At 43.0% G+C, this 26,240-nt stretch overlaps 1 protein-coding gene across 5 annotated transcripts in view; it reads left to right on the plus strand.

Annotated features, from left to right (window-relative positions):
* The window catches only part of Umad1 (UMAP1-MVP12 associated (UMA) domain containing 1), a 194,613-nt gene that overhangs the window by 158,275 nt on the left and 10,098 nt on the right, over positions 1 to 26,240 (plus strand). For 3 of the 5 annotated variants that reach the window (NM_001439906.1, XM_087659207.1, XM_087659206.1), the window contains 1 exon segment: positions 6,915 to 8,719. In NM_001439906.1, coding sequence (NP_001426835.1) covers positions 6,915 to 7,172 — 258 coding nt within the window. In that variant the 3' untranslated portion in view covers positions 7,173 to 8,719. 5 annotated transcript variants of the gene reach the window in all.

Consider the following 26,240-nt stretch of genomic DNA (forward strand, 5'->3'; position numbering starts at 1 on the left):
ATGCATGAAACTGACTGCAGAATGGAGTGGCAGCCTGCTTAACCTCCCCTTCTCTTCTAGGGCACGGTCGGGGAGTGCGGAGAACAGGAAGGCAGGTGTTGTTAATGTTGTTGTTGATGTTGATGTTGTCCTTGGTGGTGGTGGTGGTGGTGGTGTCTCAGCTGGAGTGCTGAAAAAAGAAAAGCTGGTGGTTCTTGTTCTTCTTTTTCTCCTCTTCCTCCTTCTCCTCCTCTTCTTCCTCTTATTCTGTTTCAAGAAAGATGGCACAAGCAGGAAGCACAAGTAGGTGGAAGTGGTAAAGGAAAAAGACAGAAAAGGGAACAAATACTGAAAAAAGTCAAGTCAGAATGTGAACTAAGATGATGTCAAAGACCAAGAATAGGAGAGAAATCAGAGATCAGCATTCTCTAACCTCCTTCTTAGACTGAAGAATCCAATCTTCATTCGCAACTGAAGCCAACTTCTTGGACTGGAATCTCTAGCACCAGGGAGTTAATGTTCAAGCCACTTTGTGTGTGGACTATTCTCTCCCAATTAATGTTTTTCTATCTGTGGCAAAATGTTCTAGACTTTTCCAACCCCTCAGTGAAAACCAAGTCTGGGCTGGAGGTGAAGCTCTGTGGTAGAGCATGTGCTTCCCAAGTTGGAGACTCTGGATTCCATATCTAATACCAAAAACTAAGGAAGTGTCAAAAGCACACGAGAAACAAAGAGGGGTGGGTTTGGTTCCATTTAGAATGTTTGAGTACTTATGTCAGATGCTTCTATCAGAGCACTGCTCATCACAAATGTGAGAAAAATAGAAAGCAGTCTCTGGATTAGCAATATAATTTTTTCCAAGGGAAAAGAGCTATTATTTGGGTCTTCTATAGTTGCAAGGGGCAGAGTTCAGTCCTATGGAAGTTTTATTAGCAACAAACTGTAAAACGAAGAGGAGGAGGAGGAGGGAGGAACAGCCTGAACAGTCTTCCCTTATCTGTGCTGTATCTTGTGTCACCTTCTGACCTCCATCGCCTGGTGCCTCTAACTCAGATTTGCCTCTGTACCTCACCCCACCAGCTAGAAGCTGATGTAATGAAAGCAGATGCCAGCTGAAGCCAGAATAGAATGGATGGTTATCTGGGGAGATAAAATGACAGTGTTACTTGTTCAAGCCATTGTTCAGAGAAGCATGTCTTTTATTTATAGACATTACAGTTTAAAGGCATGGAAGGCCAGAGCTTGATAGTACCTTTTCTCTGTGTGACTTGCTTCCTAAACCTGTGCCTGATATGGCTCCCTGTTTTGTGTCGTATCGAGTTGTATATTCTTTTAGTAGACTCTGTTGCTACTTTTGTTGAGGTTGATTTCTTAATTTCAGTGCATCCATAATTTACTCTTCCAGGACTCTCTTTTATCTTTGTCTAAAGCATGAGTTGCAGAAAAGGTCAGGCAGCTTTCTATAATGCCAGAAGTATTGGCTTTGTATTAATCAACATTCATACTTTACTTGGGGATGAGAAAAAAGGTGGATGTCGGTAAGTTTGCAAAGTCGGTACCTCCCAGTAGATTCCATAGTGGTGACTGGACTTGTGAGCAGGGGTTGGGGGTTAGGGGTTTGGGGGTGTAGTCTGCTATTCAGATCCTGAAGTTCCTTGCTTCCAAACACCCAGGGGAGAGGTTCACAAGAGTGCTGCTCTAGGGAACTGGCTGTGTATTCTTGGTGTTTTTGTTTTGTTTTGTTTTGTTTTTTTCTGCCTTAACCACTTAGAGGACTCTTCAAATGGAAGTCATGAATTGTTATGGCCCTCCTTTCTGAAGGAATTCAAAGTGAATCTGGCCAGCCAGTTCTTAACAGGTTACCTGATGGCCAAGAAATGGTTTTTACAGAACCTAGAGAACCAGCTCGCTGTGAGCACGGCTGCTGGTGATATAGATATGGACATTAATTTTCCCTGTGAGATTAAGAACAAAGCCTGGCATGGTGTGCATCTGTAACAATGTGAGGGAAACTTCTGCACTGGAAAAGAAGTTTCAGAGCCAGATGAAGGAACTCGGAGCCTGGAACCATGACCCAGAGCCATTTCTGTGAGCAGGAGTAATCACAAAGAAGCGAGTCTGCCGTCTGAACATCATGTTTGAAATGGTTTTCTGCAATTTGGCTATTAACCAAAAGGCTAATTGATTCTTTTCTTCTGCCCCATTGTAGTTAACATACTAATTCTTCCCAGTAAAGATCCATTTCATTATGCAAATGCAAAAAAATCACAAGACTCGTGTCTGAGTGAGGGTTGCTTTCTGCAGAGACCCAGTGCACCTGTTCCTGCCCTCCGCCCCCACCTCCACCTCCATGAGCTGCCAAGCTCGTGATTCAGTGGTGTGGTTTAGCTGGTCTGGGGCCCTTGAATTTTGACTCAGATTTTCTTTGCGACTTACTCTTGTTTTGCCATATAATTTCTCTCCTTCTAGCTCTCAGCATGCCAACAGCAGCTGCATCATGGCACTCACCCTGCTGCCAAGAGGGCAGGCAGCCCTCCTTGGAGACTGTAATGTTGCGCCAAGCCAACTGTTAAGAGATGGGAGCTGGAGTCCTATACCCGGCACAGCTGAAGTTTAGATCGTTCTAGGAGGCATTTGGTAGATTGCTGTTAGTGGTATTTTCTCAACTAAAGAAAACTTTCAAAACTTTGAAAACTTCAAACTTGCGCGGAGACAAGTGGAATACTGTGGGGCAGAATTCCCACATGCCTTCCTATCTGCCTCAGCCGTCATCGTCCTGGGGATCTTTCACTGTCCCTGGGTTTTCCCATGGCTTATCCAGACTGCCAGTAGACTTGTTCCCATGGGGTAAATTTAACTTCACTTACTGTTGCTTTTCCATCCCTTTTTGTCTCTCTGCAGGATGTTTCTCCATCCCTTTCTTCCAAACAATAAAAGACATTAGAATCTTTTTCCTTCTAAGTTAAGCTAAAGTATGCTGTTTAGTGATCACTGTCTTTTGCAGTATCATCTCAAGCTGTCACAGCTCAGTTGATGTGGAGTCCTAGCAGAACACAAGTGAAGTGTGTAGGTTCATAGGACAGAGCATTAAGAGACCATTGGTTTGCTTCTCCGTTTCATTGCTGACAATCTGTATGTACTGAGACGTCTTAGTTAAGTGCCCTGCCTCCTTGTCTTCACACCCGCACATAGCACACACCCTGCATATCCATTGTGTGATCTCACTGCATGTACACTTTTACAGTAGCTTAGGTAGAGCCTAGCCCCCAGGGCATGTTCAGTACTCAATAGCTGCTGTCTGCGTCACCACCACCATGGCCAATGCAATTGTCTCTTATCACTCATAAGGCTGGAGGGCTGAGGCCCAGAAAGCTGCCTTACCAGAACTTGAACAAAATGCCATAGAGCCCAAGTCCTTTATTACTATAAACCACTAGATGTGGTTTGGTATGCTCTTGCTCTCTAGAAAACTGTTTTTGCTAGATAAGAAGATTTTTAAAGGAGATACAAAAGGATTGGTAAATGCACAAATAGGGGAATAAATACTGCTGGAGAGTTAAGCTTCAAAGTTCTGTCTTTAGAGGGGAAGATGTTAATGAGTAATATACCACCTCCTTAGTGGAAAAGTTGGCAGTTCAATGCTAAACAATAGTATTCTGTGTACAAGCACAAGAGAGATTTGACAGGTATGGTGACTTATGTCTTTGATGCTAGGACTTAGGAGGCAGAGGCAGGTGGATCTCTATGAGTTGCAGGACAGCCTGATCTACATAGTAAGTTCTGGGACATCCAGGGCTATGTAGAGAGACCCTTCTCAAAACAAAAAGGAAGGAAGGGAGAGAGGGAAGGAGGGAGGGATGGAGGTTAGAGTATAAGATGAGCTAATCTAGGAAGGATTTGCTACTGAGATTGAGAAACAAGGTAACATAAAGCAGAAAAGGAAAGGGCCTGCATTTGATCTGAAAACCATACTAAAGAAACAGAGAAGTCGGATAGCCCACTGCTTATTGTTGTAGGTTTTTCTACCACAACAGTCTAATCTAGAACTCGTGCTCATGATTGCGCTACCATCATGATTTCAATAACCTAAGCCCGGTCACATATGTAATCTTCAGGGGGTTTTGGTGCACACAGATACTAGCTCCTTTTCAGTTTTTCCCACCAGCCAGCACCTAGTGAGGGCCTGTACATGTCTGAAATAGCTGTTCTTAGCTCCTTTCTGTCCAGTTGCTGACCCTAGGATACTGAGCATTGTGGAGACAAGTTAGAGTTGATCTGTTCAGGGCCTGTGTCTTTGTAGCAAGCATTGTCATAACAGGAGGTGCTATTATTCGTTTTCATTGCAGACCTTAGAAAGTTCGTACACCTATTCTATAAAATCGTTATGTGGATTAAATAAAGTTAAAGTTATGGGGTCAGGTTTATGGGTAAGCAGTACTGGGCACATAGAAAGTAATGATTTAAAATTCAAATTCTATGAAATTATTAGACCACTATTGTAAGCATGTCTTGGAAGCTTTGTTGATTCTGATTCACTCCCTAGACTAGTGTTTCTCAAGGGCCCTTACCTAGACTGCTGAAGGCACCTTGTGAAGGGGACGTTTCCTGTTCTACTGACTTCCATCTTTTCTTCTCCTTATTCCTAACTGTGTCTCCCAATTTAAAATGGAAACAAAAGGGAAAAGAAGCATCTCTTGACACCAAACACCTTTCCAAAGCCACCTCACTTGACCCACCTACTGCATATTCTCCCCAACTTCATCCAGCAGGTCTCACTGGCTGTAGACTAAGCACATATTGAATGCTATATGTGATGTCTTTCAGGTGCCTCAAGCCACCACCACCAACGTTCAGTGTTGCTGCCCAAACCAGCGCCCAGCACTCTTCTGGCACATGGTCTGGTCGGCTCCGTCTTCTCATTGTTAGACCAGGAACTTTGGGTTGATTCTTGACTACACTCCTGTCTCTTTGTCAGCTCCATTTCATTAGTATCCTGTTGAATTTACACCCAAACTCTATCCAAAATTCAATCATTTAATCTCACCTTTGCTGTGACAACCTTGGAGAACATGACAGTCTCTCAGCTTCTAGCCATCTTTTTGCTGACTTTACAGGCTACCCTTCCTCCTACCCAATGTGCTCTGTCAAATAGCAACCAAAAGACTTCTAAGATATCTATTAGTATACATCCTCTACACTAAGACAGTCTTCAACATGTTTTCAGGCAACATCCAACAGGATAGATGCATCATATACACATAATGTTGACTGAAAAACGTCAGAGTATGCATCCTGGGTGGTGATATTCATTGAAGATTAAAACACAGATCACACAATTCCATACTATTAGAAGTCAGGATGGTGATTGAGGGAAGAGAAGATTGCAACTAGAAAAGAATCCTGTGTGTGCTGTACTTTTCATAGGGCTGGCTACTCTTGTCCGTTCCATTTGTAAAAATTTAGGAATTGCTACAGTGACAATAAATATACCCTCTCCTGTATACACTGTATACTTCAATAAAAGGTCTGACAGAAATGCTGTTTCTCTTATATAAAATTGTTCTTTTTAGACAAGGAATCTGTCAGCATTTGTCACCATTAGAATCTAAGCTCTGTCTGTGCTTTCGTTCATGCAATGAACCTTTTTGAGCACTAGGTCCCGATGAAGGCATTGGGATATCAGTAAGAGATAAAACCTGCTTTTGAGAGATGATAATTAGAACGAGTCACAAGCATATGGCAAGACACTAAGGGGTAGAGACAGAAGCAGAAGTGGGAGGCAGGAGATGGAACAAAGGTGAGAGGGTAGTATTCAGTTTAAATAAGAAGAGAAGCTTCTCTCAGAAGGTGACAGATGGGCCAAGCCCCATAGGGAAGACAGGCTAGGAGCTCAATGTAGATCTGATAGAAAAGCCTCCTGGGCAGAAGGAAAAGAAGCAATGAGCTCTGGGAAGGAACAGCCTGGGAGGGAGTAACAGGAGCCAGGACATAGTAAAATTGGAGAACTGTTGGCCAGGGTAGGCTGGCTGGGGGTGACCAGCCAAGGCCTGGTGACCTGCTCAAGAGGAGACCGAAGTCTCTGTGAAGATAAGAGGCATTCTGCATGAGGCTGAAGACTAAAAGGAGACTTTGTTCTCTGAGATTATTTCTATTACATTCCAGCCACTTGTGGGGGCAAGCATTCATTTTATTGCTATACAGACACTTCTTTCCTGTCCACTCTACCATTAATAGGTGTTCAGATAGATGGAGGGTGCTCTGAACATCCTCGTCAGTGCTCACCTTTGCTAAGCTAGTGTGGACAAGATGTGCCAATTTAAAAGAAATGTAAAGACCAAGGTACATGGGCGTTTATTTGACCCTCTGTGCAGTACCGTGCTGTGTTCAGCCTGCACTCGTGGTACGCGCTGAAGTCAAACCTCACATGTGGCCCACAGATCAGTGCATTGTACCAGAGCTGGGCTGCAGGGACCTAGGTCACTTGACTTGAACGTCCTAGCATCTGCTGGAAGGTAAAATGCATAGAGAGGAGCAACAAGTAAGAACTCACATCGGAACACTAGTAATGTCTCGGACAATTTTGCCTCGTAGGTGTTACAGAGTAGGCAGGGCTGATGGGACTTCTCACAAGGAAGCTGAACAAGCAGAGCCCAAAGCATCCATGGATTTGTGAAAGCAGCAGCAGGCTCGGGGACTCCTCGGGGTAGCGAGTTTTCATTTAGGGGAGCTTTGGGTGGCCACTCAGTAAGAGCAGACTGTAGGAATTTTAAATCTTTAGAGATTTGGATGCATGTATCTCTCAAATGGGTTCAAATCTGGCAGTTTTTAACTATTATACATCTCCCAGGCTTTTTGATGTACTGATGCCGTATTTACCATTTCTAAACCTCACAGTTCATATGTTCTAAATGCTTTTAATGTATATGTATTTTTAGACCGGCAAAGAAGACACATCCAGTGTGACTGTATCAGGCCCCGAGACAGGAAACCAGGCAGGCCAGACTCCAGAGAACAACTCACTAACAGCCGAGCTCCTGAGCGATGTGCCGTTCACCCTGGCCCCACATGTGCTGGCAGCGCAGGGCATCGTCAGTGACCTTCCTGACCACTTACTGTCCCACGATGTTGGCGACAACTTGTCCCGATTCTGGTATGATTTCACTCTTGAAAATTCAGTCCTCTGTGATTTGTAGTCTGTGTCTATGTATACCCTACCTAGCAGCTTTAAAGGAAACGAGGCTGCCTGTTTTATGGAACCTGTTTGATGTTCTTTGTCATTTCACTGGTGAAGGCCTTGAGGCAAGCAAGGAGCATGAAATAAATAAAATAGCATCATGGCCATAGTTTTATCTTCAGAATCAAGTGAATTTATATAGAAATTAAAGTCAACAATTTAATGAATGGAACTGACTTTGGAAAAAGAATATCGATTCAGACCACTCATATTTCCCATGTGACGGATCTCCAGTTGTTGAGATTGGATGAGAGGTGCAGGGTGCTTTTGCTGTCTCTGAGGACAGGACAGTGAAGGAGAAGCGAGGCTTCCCTCAGTTACCAAGGCTCACCAAGCCTAAAGCAGGTGTGCAGGTTCTGGGGTTCAGAGGAGGCTACGATGTTATGCAGTTACTGCCACAGTGTTTATGAATTAGGTCAGACAAAGCAGCAGGGAAATGTGAAACCTCTCCAAAACACCAGCAATTCTTTGCTGATTCATGACAACAGGGATGCTTTGGTTTTCTTAGACCCATGTGGCCCTCTCCACCCTCCTGAAGGATTGTGTGTTCCTTCTTTGTTCTCATCCCTTCTGGGTGTGGTTGAACCAGCTCCTAGAGAACTGTCCCCACTTGTCAACTAGGCTGTCTTCCTTACCGCGTGTTCCCATGCTTTCACCGCTTCTGCTTCCTGATGAAAATATCCCATGGAGATGCAGACCATTGCTGACCAACCTGGTTAGAAATGTGTTGGCCTCCATACAGGCGCAGGGCTCTGCTGCTACACACACTCGGTTTAACTAGCTCCAATTAGGCAGACACCCAGAGGTGACTAGAATACCCAGTGTTTATTCCAAGTAACACTGAGCAGGCCTGCCATCCATCGATAAACTACAAAGAGAGCTGGTAAATAGTAACAGGGTCGTTTCTGAGCCATGAAAATTTTAAGTCATTTCTTTTCATTAGTTATAATTTATTAATTCTGTGCCAAAGTTTTTTAAGTATATTTTTTCACAAAGAGAGTATCAGGAAAACTAAACACTGTGCAGAAAAGTACAAGAATTTTTCTAATTTTAATGTGCTCTGCATGTTCGTTTAATAAACCTGGTGTGGTCTTGATAAAAAGTACTGTTATTTAAAGTTAAAGAAACGTTGGTACTGACAAAAGTGTACTTCATTTACAATTAACATTACCATGTGAGATTAATGATTTAATGGGAATTCCATAGTTTTCATAAAACATCTACATAGGAAATATGCCTTATTATTGACACAAATGTGAACATTTTGTAGCACTTCTGTGATGGTACATCCTTTTTAACTATTCATGTTAATGTATTTTCAAAATTGAATGTAAAGAGGTTGTTCTTTGGTCTAAAAATGTGTGAAAATTTATATAATTATACATTTCATTTATATTTATGTCTACCATGTTATAAATGTGCTTATAAGTTCTGTTTGTCTAAAAGTACTATATTTAAAGAATGTGAATTGAAATAAATGTTTTGATTGTTTTCAGATCCACAAAATGGCTTTCATTGCATTAGTAAATACAACTCGTAGACTTTATAGGTGGCAGAGTTAAGTACATTGTGAATTGCAGCTTGTTATTCTGTTATATAAATCATGTAGCTATTTTAAAACTGAAACAAAGATTATAAATCAACCAGCAAGCTGGCCGACTCCATTTTACCCCAGAGAAAGCTGAGGCCTAGAAATGTAGCTGTCTTAAAACACCCAGTTAGTTAAGTATATACTGGAAAAGTGGTGCCTTCCTGAAGGTGAGCTGGACACGGCTGACACCAGTGACCATCCCAGACTGGATGGAGAAAAGCTCATGAACTTTAGGCAACTGAGGAAGGCTGGGAGCAAGCGAGGGGCCTTCCCCAGGAGAAAACACATCATTGGTCGTCCAGTTCCAGATAGCTGTGAAAACGCACATACAGTAACATTGTGTGGACTGAATGAATGGGTTATATTTAGGAATATGTATACATACATGTATTTGGTAACAATTAGTTGGGTTTTTTTTAAGGTCATGAATTTTAGGGAGTTAAAGGGCTTAAAGGTAGAAAAGGGAAGGGAGAAATGTAATTTAATTATAATCTCAAAAATTGAAAAACGTGTAAATAAGTGAAAAGGAAGTAGAACACACAGAAAGAGCTGAGGCATCAGACAGCCAGAGAGCCACTGAGGCCTTGGAATCTGTCCCCTTGCTTGTTACATACCCAGTGTTCTACCTTGCGGAGCCATGTGGAGAAGTAAGCGGTGATTGCTAGATGTCCAGTAACCTAGTGATTGATAACGAGAACGTCATTGATCCTGTTAAAGGGACTGACCTCATTATGTGTGCACACAGGATGGTAACATGCTGTGACATACATGTTATGTGAACTTCTTTTGACCAAAATTAAAATGATCTACCCACACTCATATTTTACTCCATTCACTTCAGTAATGTCAGCGGTTTCTTCTGTCTCTTCTAAAACACCATAGTAAGCACTTACTGTCAAAGAACGGGTCTTCTCGTGATGAGAATCATTGAGTGTAGAGTATGTGACTTCACCGACTTGATTTTAAATCCTAATACATTTAGGAAGTCACATGGTGTTTTGCCAACTTTCTTTAATAGCATTTGTACTGTTTTCTTTAAAAGTAGAGCAGTAATCTCAGCCAATTTGTTATGTAGTTAGTTAAATTATTGGCTCAACTTTTCAAATTGTGCAGTTAAAATGTTAACAAAAACATATTTTTTACTAAAAATCCTAAAAACCTTACAGTAGGTCTTTGTTTTTTTTTTTTTTTTAAGGAAATATCATTGACACCAACTTTTTATCCTGTTTTCCCAGGAGCATCATTTTTATATAATTTAATGGGTAGGTGAGGCCCAACAGAGACATGATCCCATTCCCAAGGTAGAATAGAGACTCCTCAGTCTTGCGCTCGTCCTGGGAAGGGCGGCTCAGCAATGGAGTGCCAGGGGGTTGTTTCACACAAACGTTACTTTCCAAGATTAATGTGCTACAGTATCACTCCTGTCCTGAGAACAGCCGCACGCAGTGTAGTCATGCTGGATAGGAAGCTGGAGGGTGTCCTATCTTTTCAAGCCACTGAGAACTCTGGTTTCTTGGATGTTATCTTTTGAGCATTTGTGACACATTACTGAGGGCATGACCCAACTATTCCTGAGAAATCTAAGACTCCAAAAATAGGGCTGACTACATTTGGCTCTAAAGATGGAATATTCTTATGTTTCAAGAAAGTTACTCATGCCATATGGCTTTGGCGGATGGATGTGTGTGAGCAGGAAGGAAAAAAAAAGAGATGTATTTATTGATTGATAGATAGGAACTCTGTTACGTCAGCATAGCAGGATGTTAATCTTGCAAATGTGAATAAACTTTAAAGCAATTTTACACCTATAGAAATGTGACAAAGATAAGGAGGGCTTCCTTCATTCGTCCCCTCTTGCTGAGGTCTGCCACAGTTAAGGAACCAACAACAGTACAGTAGTCAACACACACCGTTCCGATGTCATAGTTGTCTGCTAGCATCCTCGCCTGCCAAACTTTCAACTGCACTTTATTATCTGCTTGTCCCCTCCTTATGCTCCTCAGCGGTTTCGCCCGGATTTTTTTTTTTCTTTTACTATGTTGACAAAGCTGAGAAATACTGGTTTAGGTCTACTGGACTATATCTGGCAGTTTGAATACGAATGGTCACCATATACTCATATATTTGAACGCTTAGGAAGTGGCACTACTTGAAAGGATTAGGACTTGTGTCCTCGCTGGGGTAGGTGCAGCCTTGCTTGGCAAAAAATGGTGTCACTTGGGGGAGAGGTTTGAAGTTGCAGACGCCTAAGCCAGGCCTGTAGCTGTTTTCCTTTCTGCACCTGTGAACCCAGATATAGAACTCTAAACTTCTCCAGCACGATGTCTGTCTGTATGCCTCCATGCTCGCTGTCTTGATGATCATTAAAGCTCTGAAACTTTAATTAAACCCCAATTAAATGTTTTTGTTTTTGTTTTTGTTTTAATAACTGTTGAGGAGGCTGTGGCACCTTTCCACCGCACAGAGCACTGGTTCATATGGTGCATGCCTTTCTTTAATGCCAGGACTCAGGAGGTGGCACAGGAAGATCTCCGTGAGTCCAGGCCAGCCAGGACTACATAGACAGACTCTTGTCTCCCAAACCAAAACAAAACTGTGAGCGTGACGTCACCTTTCAATGAGAGCGTGCCATGTCAAGCGTAGATATTCTAAACCTGACCTTCCAGCATTAACTTTGGCCAAGATAGCGTCTCCAGGTTTCTCTAGCATACTCGGTCCCCTCCAACTTTGTTTTCTCGAGACTCTGCATATCCTCTGCTCTTTGGAGTAAAATCATAAAGCACAACACATCCCCAAGGAACATGGAATTAGACTTGCATCTTCTTAAGGAGGGGGCATAGTACATAATTATTTGGCCTTCTTCTGTAGACTTATCTATTCACACCCAGTTTGCTTTTTTTTTTTTAACCAATTACTTACATTAGTTTGAATTCATGAATATTCTGTTTTCTGTCCAAAAATAAATTAGTGGTGGCCAAGGGACATATGTACATTTTTACAGAAGCTGGTAAAATCTGAAACATTTTGCATGAGTACCATCTGATGTTGGATATCATGTTCAATTTCATAGTCCTTCAGATCCCTCTTCCTGTAAATATCAAGTATATATCTCTTCTTACCTTGCCATGACTTTAACTGTGTACACAGTCACAAGTCACATAAGGACATTTTGGCCAATAACAGGCCGCACATATGGTAATATGAGGCGTCGTAGGATTATACTGGGACTGAAAGGTCCCTGTTGCGTAGCATTCCTGCTGGGCCCCTTGCTGGGATGTACAGCAAGGTAACTGCAGTGGTGTTACAGTATGCAGTGGAGTAACATGCAGTTCAGGTTGGTAGCCTAGATAAGCAGCAGACTCTACCATCTAGTGTTCTCTAAATTCTCTGGGATCGTCACACAATGAGGAAGTCATGTGGTCACCAGTTACCTAAGACGGCCCTACCATAATACAATGCCATCCTAAAGCAAGTGCTGGGAGATGAGATGACAGACTGATCATTTTCCTGTCTAAGGAACCAACCAAGCAGTCCCGTGACACTGGGCTCTTCTCTCTGATACGAGCTATTTATTTTTTAATACTAGTAAAAGCAGATGTATGGCTCCTCAGTTGTTAAACTTCTATCTGTGAGGGTGATTTTTAGGAGCAGGGAAAGGAAGTTCTGTCTGCTCTTAGAAGAGAGAGAGCGAAGAAATTCTGCTTCTGATGAATGAAAACGTGCTGTGCTAAAACAGCATTGATCTCATCCAAGTTTAACCATTTCATCCTTGAAAGAACTGCGAATGTAATTCTCTGTCAAGTATTTGCCCAAATCCAATTTTTACCCTTACAAAGGAAGAAATTCCTCACAGTCACCTAAAACAAAGGATAATTGCACCCAGAATGTCCATCCACAGCAAACTCTAAACTGGCCACACACTTGGCACTCACCTCCCATGCAGAAAGGGACCATTCAGGGGCCAGTAAAGGAGACTGGCCCTCCGCTCAGCACTGCGACCACAGAAGGACAGTCTGGAGTGACCACAATATGGGCAATAACCCTAAAGGGTTAATCAGCGAGCGAAGGAGCCACCATGTGGAGTTCACTGTCGCTATGTGGTTTTCCATTCAGTCTTGTTTTTCAAAAGGTGCCTTCTTTACTTTGTATTTTAAAAATGTAATGTATTCCCCCATAATAGCTAGGAATGTTTAGGAAGCTACTCAAGCTTCGCTTTGTCAAAGAGCAAAGCCAGACAGAACTGAGTTCTTCACCTCCAAGGTATACTGCACATTGCAGTGGGCATTGTCAAGACAAAAGGGGAACCATGGCAGCTGACAAGCATGTAGCAGTCGGTCTGAAATGAAGCCTGAATATTCATCGTCCTCCCATAGTCTCCCCTCATCCCAGATTTGGGCTCTGAGGAGACTTCCTGTTTGTCTATACACATATTTGAACCTGGAACAGACTGCCCTTCTAGTTCAGACTGTACCAGCTGCAGCTGTCAGTTAGCACAGCTTAAAACAAGAACACTACCATACCCACCACCACCCCTGCCTCGACTCCTGCAGAAGCCTGGGTCGGATCTGGTAGGAAAATCGCCATGTGTTCTACCTGAACTTGGCGTTTCAGTTTCCTCATTGTAAAGACATAGGCAGCAATAGGGAAAATAGAGAATGGCACTGGTAAGAGCTGTAAAGAACCAGTAGTGTGTGGGGTGTAAGAAGCCGATGTCTCTGTCTTCATACTCTTCCATTTTCTGGTGCACTACATTCTTAAATTGGAACTGGATGGAGGAGGAAGGAATCTTCACCTTTCGTCTTCATAGTGCGTTTCTTCTACGAAGGAAAACCATTCCAGCCACTGTCTTTCCCCCTTTAAGAAACTGTTTCAGAAACTGTGGCAGTGCTTGTCTGGAATTCTTGAATTCAAGAGTCAAGGCAGATTACTAGTTTGAAGCCAGCTTGAACTCTAAAAATACTAATAGTGGTTGAGTAATGAATAAAACCAGTGAGCTTAACAAAACATTTTATCATCCATCTAGTCCAACAGCTAGAAAGATTTTGGTCAGGCTTCACTCATGATTTCTTACTATAAAAAAAAAAAATAGGTATGTGCTCACTTCAGTAGCACGTACACAAAGACAACGGACGGGCTTAGTGAGCTTTTAGAACCCCAGCTCCCAGTCCATCTGAGAATCTCTTGTTCTCTTGTTGATGGTCTCGTAGATCCCTACTTAGCAATAAGAAATCCACCCTTTTTAGAAGGCTAAGCGAACCAAAGAAAGAAGTCATTGGGTATTTATGAATGGGATTTCCCAGAAGCAGTGTGTCAGTTATGTTTATCATGGCTGTGACCACATACCTGAAAAATGGCTGAAAGGAGAAAGCATTTCTTTGAGCCGATGGTTACGGGGCACACAGACCATCAAGATGAGGAAAGCGTGGGGAAGGGGAGCAGCTCGCTCTGTGAAAGAGGACGATAAGGCAGTGGTACACCATGTTGGCAGCCTAGAAGCAGACAGCTAGGGCCAGAACCTGCCAAACCTGCTTGTAACCCAAGCACTGTCCCAACTGCTCAATTCTCCCAGCTAACTCCTGTGGCTAAAACCTCCCAAAACAGTCCCAGCAGCGGAGACCAAGCATTCAGATAGATGAACCTGCAAGAGACAGCTCCCATTCAAACCAGCTCACAAACAGCTCAGACTTGCAGCTTTCTGACCTGGATAAAAGCCGTGTCCGCGCAGCTAAGAATAACATTAGCTGACCAGTCCTCTAAACGGTGTTTTGGGTCTGTCTGTCTGAGGTAGTTTCCATCATTGGGTTGTGTTTTCCCATAATGACTGTGTGTAATGAGTGAGAACTGGCCCAGACTCTAGAGTGGGTTTTGGTGCTGTGGATCGCACTTCCCACTTTCCCCTGTGTGTGTTCTTGGTTGTGAATTCTCCTGTCCCAGAATTTATTAATCCTATCTGACTGGCGGGCATTTTCTTCTCATGTGTTTTCCTTCAGGCACATTCTAGCCCACATCTCGGCCCTTCCATGCTCCCGTTCTAACCTGTGCTCTCCTCTGCATGATTCTTCAGGTTTTGTGTGTGTGTGTGTGTGTGTGTGTGTGTGTGTGTGTGTGTCTGCTTCATAAGTCTAAATGGATCATCACACACACATTTCCGTGTTTGACAAGCTACCTCACACCTAGAGTGTGCTGGGCCCGTTTGTTAAATGGGTGAACTAGTCCATCACAATTTAAGGAGAGGATGAGGTTCACATCCTATCTGTGTCAGAATTCACCTAGGAGTCTGTTAGAAGCCATAGACAGTTAATGTTCATATCCTTAATAGTCTCAGATTTATCTAATATTCTTCACAGCATCCCAAACTTCCATTTTGTTGATTAACTGAATCAGCACTGATATAATAAAAACACATTGTGTTTATCAAACCTTTCAGATAGCATTTTAAACTTTGATGTATGGGGTACTGTGGATCTGTGTATTTTTTTGCATTTTATTTTTTAGCTTCCTTTAATGTCTACCTGAAACTTCTATTTTCTTGTGAACAATTACTGCTAATTAAGTCACACTGCTTGCTTTAATTCGTGTAGTTTTGTAGATTCAAATATAGCATAAAATAGAATGCCTGATTCTTTGGTGGGCTGTGATAGTCTAGTTTTGTTTTGTTTTTGTAACCAAACCTTACTGAAGGAAGTGGAAATACCGTCCGTTTTGTAGCTGACCTGTAGGTCTAGAGGATGCTTGCATTTTGCTCTCAAAGAGAAAGAGTTACCTGAAGAAACAAGACTCATTTTTCTGAGTCAACGCAGACTTTGAAATACACTTTGGTCCAGTCATTTGACAGATAACTTACTGAATGAATTCAGCCTTTTAATTCTTATATTGAGTGATCATGACCTTGTACTACACCAGTAAACTGATTTCTAACTAGCATGGCCATGTCTTTGTACCTCTAAGGTCCCCATTGTCAAATGGCTTCCCTTTCCCTAGATATAAGGGTGCACAGAGACTACACTGACTAGCACAGCCAATCCTTTATCCATAAAGGGCTAATATTCAAAATACATAAAGAACTCAAGAAGCTAACCACCAAAAAAAACAAACAACCCACTCAAAAAATAGTGTATAAACAGAATTCACAACAGAGGAATCCCGAATGGCTGAGAAGCACTTAAAAAAATGTTCAAAGGCCTTAAGTGATCAGGGAGATGCAAATCAAAACGACCCTGAGATCCCACCTCACACCAATCAGAATGGCTAAGATCAAAACCTCAGGTGACAGCACATTGACATGGATGTGGAGAAAAAAGAACACTCCTCCATTGCTGGTGGGATTGCAGACTGGTACAACCACTCTGGAAATCAATCTGGAAGTTCCTCAGAAAATTGGAAATAGATCTACCTAAAGACCAGCCATACCACTCTTGGGAAGATGCCCCACCAGGCCACAGGGGCACGAGTTCCACTATGTTCATAGCAGCCTTGTCTGTGATAGTCAGAAGCTGGAAACAACCCAGATGTCCCACAACAGAAGAATGGATACAGAAAATGTGGGTTCATTTACAGAATAAAGGACTACAAAGCTATTAAGAACAAGGACATCCTGAGTTTTGCAGGCAAATGGAATTAGAAAATATCATCCTGAGTGAGGTAACTCATACCCCAAAGGACATGCATGGTATGTACTCACTAATAAGTGGATATTAAACAAAAAAAAAAAAAGTACAGAATACTCAAAAAGGTTTGCCTCAACCCCACTTGGGAGGGAGAAGAAAGCAGTCCCAGGAGGGGTGAAGGAGGGAGGGACCTGGGTGAGAAAAGGGACAGGGAGGGGAAGAGGGGAACATGATCAGATGATCAGGTATTGAGTTGGGGAAAAGGACTGAAGCTCTGAGGGCCAGCAGAAATAATGGAAACAGGCAAACTCAGGAGGTAAGAGGTCGCAGAACTCTCCAGAAGGTACCAGACACCTGGGGGTGGGGGTGGGGTAATAGACTCTCAGGACTCACAGGGAGGGACCGTAGATGAAATGCCCTACAGGGGGGAGAGGGCACTTGTAGAGCCTATCTACAGCAGAAAGTCAGGGCATCAAGTGAAGGGATGGGGTTGCTATCCCACAGTCAAAGCTCTGGCCCATAATTATTCCTGTCTGAATGAACTACAGGGATGGAAATGGAGAGGAACCTGAGGAAAAGGAGGTCCAGCAACAGGCCCAAAGTGGGACCCAGCTCAAGGAGACCCCAAGGCCTGACGCTATTACGGAGGCTATGGCATGCTCACAAAAAGGGACCTATCATGACTGTCCTCTGAAAGACCCAACAAGCAGCTGAAAGAGTCAGATACAGATATTTACACCCCATCAATGGGCAGAAGCTGCTGAGTCCTGTGATTGAATTAGGAAAAAGCTGGAAGAAGCTGAGGAGGAGGGCGACCCTGTGGGAGGACCAGCAGTCTCAGTTAACCCGGAACTCCCCCTCCCCCAAGATCTCTCAGTCACTGGACCACCAACCAGGCAGCCTACACCAGCTGATATGAGGCCCCAACAAATACAGAAGAGGACTGCAGAGTCTGGGTTTAGTCAGAGAAGATCTACCTAACCCTCAAGAGACTGAAAGCCCCAGGAAGTGGAGAGGTCTGATGGGGTTGGGGGTGAAGGAATGGGGACATCCTTGTGGAGACTAGGGGGTGGGGGGTGGAAGGAGGAGGTATGGGATGTGGAACAGTCAGAAAGTGGACCAGGAGGGGGATTAAATCTGGAGTGTTAAAAAAAGATTAAGTAAATTTTTTAAAAGTTTCAGTTTATAAAGAAAAATGGGGTGTAGGGGAACCCTCTTACACTTGCTTAACAGAACTCTGTAATCTAAATAGCAAGTTGCAATCACATTATAGCATCACTAAGTCATCTTTTATTAGAAACGATTTGCACACGTATTCTCCAGCCCTGAACTTTATAAGTGGTATCTTAATCTTTACTGCCTTCCTGTCCTTGATTAAAATACTATGCTAAATGAATACCAGAGTCAGCCGGTTCCTGACTGAAGGGCTGTCGGCCGAAACTCTCTCTTCCCCATCCTGAGTCTCATCACCTGAGCCGCTTTAATTGCTTCAGTTTCCATGCTTGCCCGTGTTCTGCTCATAGAGGGTAGCTGTACAAGCAAAACTGTCCTTAGGCAAAGCGGTTGCCTTTGGAGTAAGTTATTTTCATTGAGGCTTTTTTGGGGGGCGGTTGTGGGCTAAATAGGTGTTTTCTTTCACATGGACTCTGATAAAGGCCTAGCTGCAGTGTAGCCTGTCACCACCCTAAGACGGGAGATCTCAAGGCCTGTTTCAGTTCACTGACACATGCCATGTCCTCCAGCCTGGAGGGTGCTTTGTTGAGCTTGTTCAGGGACAAAGTGCCAGAAAGGTAGCATGCACTTGACACGTACAGAAGATGATGTCCCCATCCATCATCCTGAGCACTTGTCATTCCAGAATGTGAAATTGCCGACAGCACCAATGACGCCTGCTTGGCCATGTGACCGTGAAGTCTCTATAGTCTGATGGCTGTCGACCATGAGAAGATTTGGAGAATGAAGTGTGATTATTCTGAGAATCCCAAACAATGTTGCTTAGGCTGTTTATTCTTTGAGGAGAAAAAATCTACCTTGCCAAGAGGGCTTGTTTTGAAATGCAACAAGACACGACAAGAATGGCTTGGTGGTGAGGGAGACTTCACTGAGCACCCCCAGCATCTAGAATTGTTACGTGCTTTTGGGGTACTAGACTATAAGGATGACCTCCCTGCCACATGTCTCCTTTGGGGCACCACTCATAACTGAGTCTGATGGTCCACAGGCCAGGTGGTACCAGTGCCACACAGCCATCTCCTTTTCGGTGGCACACCATCCCACTGCCCATGGCATTTCTGTTCTGCCCGTGCACATCAGATGCTCTCCAGGATCAATGGCATTTGGCCGCTATGTCATGAGCCCATAGCATCCTGGTTTTCTCCGTCTCGACTACTTGTTTCCTGATGATATGACATAGTAAGATTCAACTCTATTATAAACTGTTAAGATTCATAGGGGAAAGTTGGCAATTAGGATCCACACAGCACGCTACAGTGACCACCTGACTGGCAGGTGTCATTCCAGCTGAGGGATCTCAGATGACTTTCATGAGTGTGAATGAAAGCTCTTCAGAGTAAAGGTTTCGTTCTGATAGTAGTAGGAGCCATCACCATCTTCCCACTTCTTTCCACTCCCTGTTTAAATGTGTTCAGGGGTATATTGTATCTTCCTCACATAAAATGCTTCCCTCAAAGCTAAGCTTCTACCAGCTAAGGATGGCCTGTGGTGCTCCTACACTCTGGCCTACTCCTCTTCGCTAGTCACGGTACTTGGAAGTACATTTTGTCCACTAAAATGAGCCCTCTTGGTAGCACCAGTCTCGACAGTGCGTCTACAGTGTGTGGAGCTTGTCTTTGGAGCACAGGATACGTGAGAGCTTCAGAAGGTGGATGCATGCTTGATTGATAACCAGGTCAAAACAGTAGGCCCCAATCCTAGAGTGCATTTGTGTAGAGGACAGAGGCCAACCATGGGTGTTGCACCCTCCTCTTAGGACAGAGATGGGGTCTCTCTATGGCTTGGGGCTCTTGGATTCATCAAGGCTAGCCAAGGAACTCCAGAGATCCGCCTCTGCCTTCCCAAGACTAGGATTGTAAGAGTGTGTCACCACACCCAGCTTTTTAACATATTCTAGAGATAGAACTCAGGTCCTCATGTGCCATGACACAGCAGATACTTTACTGACTATAGCCCAGAAATGGTTAAGTGCCTTCCTTGTTTGTCAGGTCTCCAAGTTTAATTATGTACCCCTCCAGCTCAGGTTAGATAGATAGTGTTTCTACCACAGACACTGCTAAATAAATTCTATATGAATGACAGATGGATATACGAATAGATTGATAATGGAGGTGAGGTTGTGGCTGTCTATTATACTTGCAAACAGCCACCAAATTTAAGATTATTGCTTTCTGGGAATTATACAGTACTTTCTAATGATGGTTTTATACCAAGACACCCACATCCCATTCTGTTCGCCCTTGGAATAAAAGAAAGTTTACAAAAATGGATATGGTGGGTTCAATGGATTCAATGACAGATTATGATCTTAGCTTACAGTTAGGAACTCTTCTCCAATGTGAGGCACTGTTCTAAGTGCTTTACATGTATTAGCTTAGTTTAAAACTTATTATGTGTCAAAGGTAGAAAGGCACATATGAGGGCATTCTGGCCACAATAGGCATCACCTCATTGATCAAAGAGTTATTGTGGCTGATCTGATGAGATGAGTGACCTCTTCCTCCCCTGTTATTCCACATGCACTCCCCACAAAGCTGCACATTTCTTTAAGGGGGCTAACCTTTCCCAATAGAGGAAGACTCTTGGTAGGTCAAGGGTAAGCAAGTAGCAGCACTCCCCTGATAGAACTTCCCCAAAGCAATTCATCTTTATCAACCAGCAAATGAACATACAGAATTTGGTATACGCCTAGAATGGGATATTGATAACCACAAAAGGATAAATTTCTTATTCATGCTATAACATGGATGAATCATAGGATATATGAAAACAATAAAGTCAGATGGGCACAAAAGGACAAATACTGTTCCACATACATGGACTAGGTAGGGAAAGCAGGTTAGAAACATGAGGGATGCAAGTGGGAACAGAGGAGAGTAAAGGCTGTGGGAGGTGATAAACTGAGTAGTACTGGTTGTCCAAAAACATCGTAAATGTGATTATATAATTATATTGCATTGTATATTTAAAATTATTAAAACAGTAGGTTTTATGTTCGTTATACTACAGACTAGTTAGTTTTGCTACAATTTTAAAACCAGTAAAAAACAAAAAAACAAAAAAAAAGTCCCTGGTATTACTCTAATTCTAAATTTGTATATGTGTAGATGTTTGGAAAAATAGGAGTCATATGTTCAACACAATGAGAAGTCTGGGTATCATGGCTTTGTTCAGAGCTGTTGTCTTCATGGGTCCCTTGACTTTCCTCAAAATGACATCAGAACAATGCCTACTGTAACTCTGCCTGTGCCGTCTTCATTCAAGGTCGGGACAGGAGAAAGTGGTGACACCAGCTACCATCGTGGATGCTTTTAATTCCACCTGTGTCATTTCTGGGCATACGTGTTCATTGGGCATATCACAAGGTCCAAGGGACAGACACCAGCAGAAAGAGTATTCAACTTTCCCAACCTCTTCAGTGAAAGCTACAAGATTTGTAGTTAGATATATCTGCTAAGAGATAATAGACTATGGGGTGCTCGCCCTAAATGGATCACATCTGTATCACATCTAGGCTTAGCAGTCATGGAAGACCAGGAAGAGAGAAACAGAAGTTAGCGAGGCCCTCCGTGAAACACTTCCTGATGTGTTAAACAACACACGAACTCAACGGCTTGGCTAATGCATAAGACTGGTGTGAGAACAAGCTAGTCAGAAGTCCAGCAGCCAGAACCTTAGAATATATTGCCAAAGTTAGTATGAGGCCAAGCAGAGCCATTCAGAAGCCCCGGAGATGACAATTATATCAGGCAAATAAAAGTTACTTTTACAAAAAGGGTATAGTAAAAGTAGACCATTAGAAACATGCAACCACATGGACCACTTACCACACTGGTGCAAGCCTGGATGTTGTGGCAAATGTGCCATTGAGTAGCAAAACGTGAATATGGAGGTAAGGGAGGCGAGACTGCCCTGCTGTGCACTTGAGAAGCAGTGCACACTTAGGGCACACTACATTTATTTTAAAATGTCTTCTCCCATAGTAAACAAGCCATAACTCTTTATGGCTTCTGAGCTTTAGAAACTTAAGCAATGCATCCTTTCGCCTTAGAAGGGTCTTCAAGGATAGCGACCTTTTCTAGAATCCCTCCTGAAGGACTTGCCTGTGACTGTTTTGCTCTTAAATAATGATCAAAGCTACAATGCGGTAAACATGCAAACCAGCGGCCGCTGATTGCCACCAAGTCTTACGTTGTGCATCTACGTGTGCCCTGCTTTCATGTGGCCGGCAGCACACTGGGCTATTTGCGCTAGTGTTGCCACCAGTGTGCATAGCACTTCAGTGTCACTGGGCAGCTGGAAACCACCAGCTCCTGAGAACGGGGCCACTGTGACATAGGTGTTTTGTTATTGACTCAAATGTTACGTATTGCAAGGCTCTCATTTAAGTGAAAACTTTGGGGAAGGAGTGGTAATGAAAACCAAGAAGCACTTTTGTACCTTAAGGAGCTCCATAGAGCAAGGAGTGTTTCAGAGAAAGAGGATTTTTTTTTTCTTAAAATGAGATGACGTGGGAATCTGGGACAGGAAAGGTGAGTGGCTTTTGAGCCTGCTGGTGGTCTTCAGTGGACGTGTCCCTCTGGCTGTTGTTCAGTCACTAACCATCTCAGTCCGTTCACTCTCATTCTCTCCACAAATAAAACACATTGTTCGAATCTCATCAGTTCTTTTGAAAGATGTCTTTGACAAAAGACCCACCCCTTTTTACCTCAAAGAGGTAGGCTCTCTAAATTTTCCTTTAGGAAAGAAATATGACAAGGATGAATACAGCATTCAAATTTTTTGCATTATCAATAGTTACTCAAATCACAGAGTAGGATACATTCCAAGAAAAATAACCGTAAGGTTGTTAATATTCATTAATTCCATGAGAATTTCCTATGTGCATACAAGATGCTTTGATAATATATACCCTCTCCCCACCTCCCCCTGTCCCCTTCAGAATCATAAGAATTGATAGGTTTGCACTCGGTTCCTTGACTTTGGACAAATTGTTTAATCTTGGGGGGACTAAAGTATATCTTTGAAATAGAGATAACACTTTCTTTACAGTATTGAGATGATAATTAAGGAAGATTATTGTGTTCAACGATTTAACAGAGAGCAGAGCACTGAGTAAGGGTTACACATGGCAGCTACTGACAATCATGGCTGAAAATGCTATTTAATACAGCAACTTTGTTCTCACTTCAAGCTTTCAGTATATGAGGGAGTGGCTCACAGCCATGTGATCTGAAAGGTACCACTTACATCAGAGGTTGTCCTAGTTGAATAGGCTAGGATTCACTGGACCTGTTCTAAACCAGGCCGTGGTTCTTGTAAAGCACACAAAGCCTACGGTCCATCTAAAAGAGAGACAGACTGGACCTGTCCCTGATATCTCTTCACAAAGTTAATATTGCCCACCATTTACAGTAAATCCATTAATAGCTGTTCATCAGAATCCTACTTGGAAAGATGGTTCTTGCCTTTTTCTTCCCTTGTGGGGTCATTTGAAGAGATCAAATCTATTCATTATTTAATACCTATTTTGTGTAATATAGACTATGCTAGAGTCCCTATCCACACAGAGTGGGTTTACCAGTTAGTGACTTAACTCTTAGGTACAACCAAAGACCTCATAAAAGCAATTTAATGAAAGGAGAGTTTGTTTTGGCTCCCAGTTCCCAGGGTACAGTTACCATGGCAGCAGACATGGCTGCAAGCTCTTGGGGTGGCTGGTCACATTGTATCCTCCCATGAAGGAGAGATGCGCTCTGCTGTTCAGTTCAGCACTGCTGGTTAGCTCATGTTTTCTTTCCCTAATTCAGTCCAGGACTCCAGCCCATGGCATGGTGCCAGCCATTTCTGAGTCTTCCCAACTCATTTAATCCAGTCTAGAAAGCCCCTCACAGGCACGCCCTGCACTCTGTCTTCTAAGTCAGTCGAAAGCCTACCAATGTGACTGTATTAACCATCTCAGTGAACATCTGCTTATTTGTCAACTGGCCACTGTACCCTCTTATTGGAAATTCTTTGTTTGGTTTAATATATGTTCAAACACTAGGGGAAAAGTCCCCAGTTTTCATCATTATCCAAAGCTCATCAACTTAAAATGTAACTTAAATGTTATACTGCTTGATGTCCTTCAGAGAGCATCTACTCCTTGTTGCCTGGGTGTCTCAAGTGGGTAGTTTGAAATAATAATCGGCTATACTCATGGGCACATGATGCAATTACCTACTGGTTTTAGATAAATTATTCAGAGAAAAGTTGGTTACTATCATGGGTTGGACAGCGATAAACAACTAGATCATTTTTGAGTGAATAGTATATTTAATTTTTTTCTCTTGAGAATGGCCTTACTGTTTAGTTAAGATTTCTTTGAGGCCCTAAAACTGTAGTTAGGGGTGGAGAAAGGGAATATTCTCCCTTTCTCTGATTCTGTGTTTTATGTTTCTGACGCTTTTAGCAACTCTTAAAATGTATGTGAGGTATTAATGTTAAGGAGGCACAAGACAAGTATCCGAAGCTTTATTTTATATTTCTGACTTAAATATATCTGGGTGTCATCACTTCCTTAGCGATGGTTGTGGTTTAAAAGTCACTATAGCTGTTGGCCTCAAAGAAGCATGTTTAAAGTAAATTTTGGCCTAGGCACTGCTGATAATTCAAACACATGAAGAGTCACGAGAGCATTTTACAAAATATTCTTAGCCCCGCATGGGATTTCTGTCTTCTCTGCTGCTGTACCCAATCCCACCCTGGCTTGGGGGTTACAGGGAAGCAAGTGTTTGACTTGCAGCTACTGCAGCAGCTGATGTCCAGAGAGCTCAATGTCCTTTACCCGTTCTATCAGAAACATATGTTCACAAACATAAATCTTCCCAAGCAGTCCTCTACCCATCAGCGAAATTCATTTCTGTGTCCCCCTCTTCCTTACCTGCAATAGTATTGATTTTATCATATGTCAGCTTTGTTTAACTGTAGGGATGGAATTGTCTGAATATAAAGTTAAAAGCACTGAAGTTGTGAAATGCCAGACGAAAGCTCTCCTGCCAACAGTAAATCCCCCTTACGGCCCTCTCTGCACACCACATCGATTTAATAGCCCAGCTAGCCTTTCTGCACACCACATTGCTCATTTAATAGCTCAGCCAGCTACCCTCCATCCTTTACAGGAAGCTGTTAATTATGGTTTCCTGGGTTTTGCGTGGTTGTGTTCAAGTGTTCCTTTCACTTTGAAATATCTGGTTCATTTTGTTCTCTCTCCGCTCTAAGGCAGGATGATGTAGTTGAGGAGATGATGTAGTTGAGGAGGAAAAATGGTCCCAAACTATAAATGTTCTAAGACTTAATTCCCGTAAAGTCAGGATTAAAACTTGCCTACATTATTTGGGGTATGGGGGTGGGTAGTAAAATGCAAATAAGAAATCATACCCACAGTATGTAGTAGCCTGGCTGGCCTAGAGTTCACTATCTAGAAAAGACTGACCTAGAGTTTGTAAGAATTCTCCTGCCTCTGTCTCCCAGGTGCTGGGATTACAAACCTACACCACCCCACCCAGTTTACGGTGCACTCTACCACCAGAGTAATGTAATGACTTGTTGCTGTCTTGCACACGCCTTGCAAAGGCATGATAAACTTCTCCCTGTAATCCGTCCCTCAGCGGCAGCAAATTCCCCACAGTGTTGACTGATCAGGGCTGAGGGAGCCGAAGTTGAGTGTTTCCCAGTTTGGAATGTGTTTCTTTCCAGAGGCTGCCTTGTGTGCAGAGCTGGCCAAGAGGAGCTTGGGCAGCCCTGCTCCTAAGTCCGGGTCGGCTGGCTGCTCCGGGAGCAGTGAGAGAGAGGTCAAAGCTCTGGTTGATTTCATGCTCCTCTGGCGTGCCCTGCAGACTGTAACCTCCACCCAGAGATGCTCTGGCAGGAGTGGGAGGCAGCTGGACATATCAAGAAAGGCCTTTTGTCCCTGCTGTTCTATAGCAGGCCTTATTTGGAGCAACAGATGCAAATGGACAGGCTTGACTTCCATTGGATGCAGAAAGGGTTTAATATCCCGAGACTTTGCCTACAGTTTGAAAGCTTCGTGTAATTATTTGAAAGTTTTAGGAGTGTTTCACTTTGGTTTGGGGATTTTGGGTGGTTTTGGGTTTTTTTTGTTTTTTTTTTTTTTTGTTGTTGTTGTTGTTGTTTTTTTTGGTTGTTTGGTTTTTTGTTTTGTTTTGTTTTTTGTTTTTGGAAGCTTTAAGGAGAAACCTATGCTTCCTCCCTCAAATAAACCACTTAACTTTCATTTTAATGCATAATACTAAATGCCTTTGTCTCTACTTCCGCCAGTCCTCTTTCTTCTTTAAATCAAGATTCCCACTAAGAATGTTAACAAGGAAGTGCCTGAGAGAGAGAAGACCAGATTCTGACCCACAGATCCCAAGTGTTAAAGGCTGAGTGTGGTGGTAGACACTTACAATCTCAGCTCCAGGCAGGGCTCTGGGACTTGCTAGTCAGTCAGTCTAGCTTACTCAGAAAGCCCCAGGCCAGCAAGAAACCTGTTTCAGAAACGAGGTAGGTAGCTTCTGAGGACTGATGCTTAGGGATGACCTTGGTACACACAAAC

This window comes from Rattus norvegicus, chromosome 4 (assembly GCF_021556685.1).
Source record: "Rattus norvegicus strain SHRSP/BbbUtx chromosome 4, alternate assembly SHRSP_T2T, whole genome shotgun sequence".
In the NCBI taxonomy this organism is placed as follows: domain Eukaryota; kingdom Metazoa; phylum Chordata; class Mammalia; order Rodentia; family Muridae; genus Rattus; species Rattus norvegicus.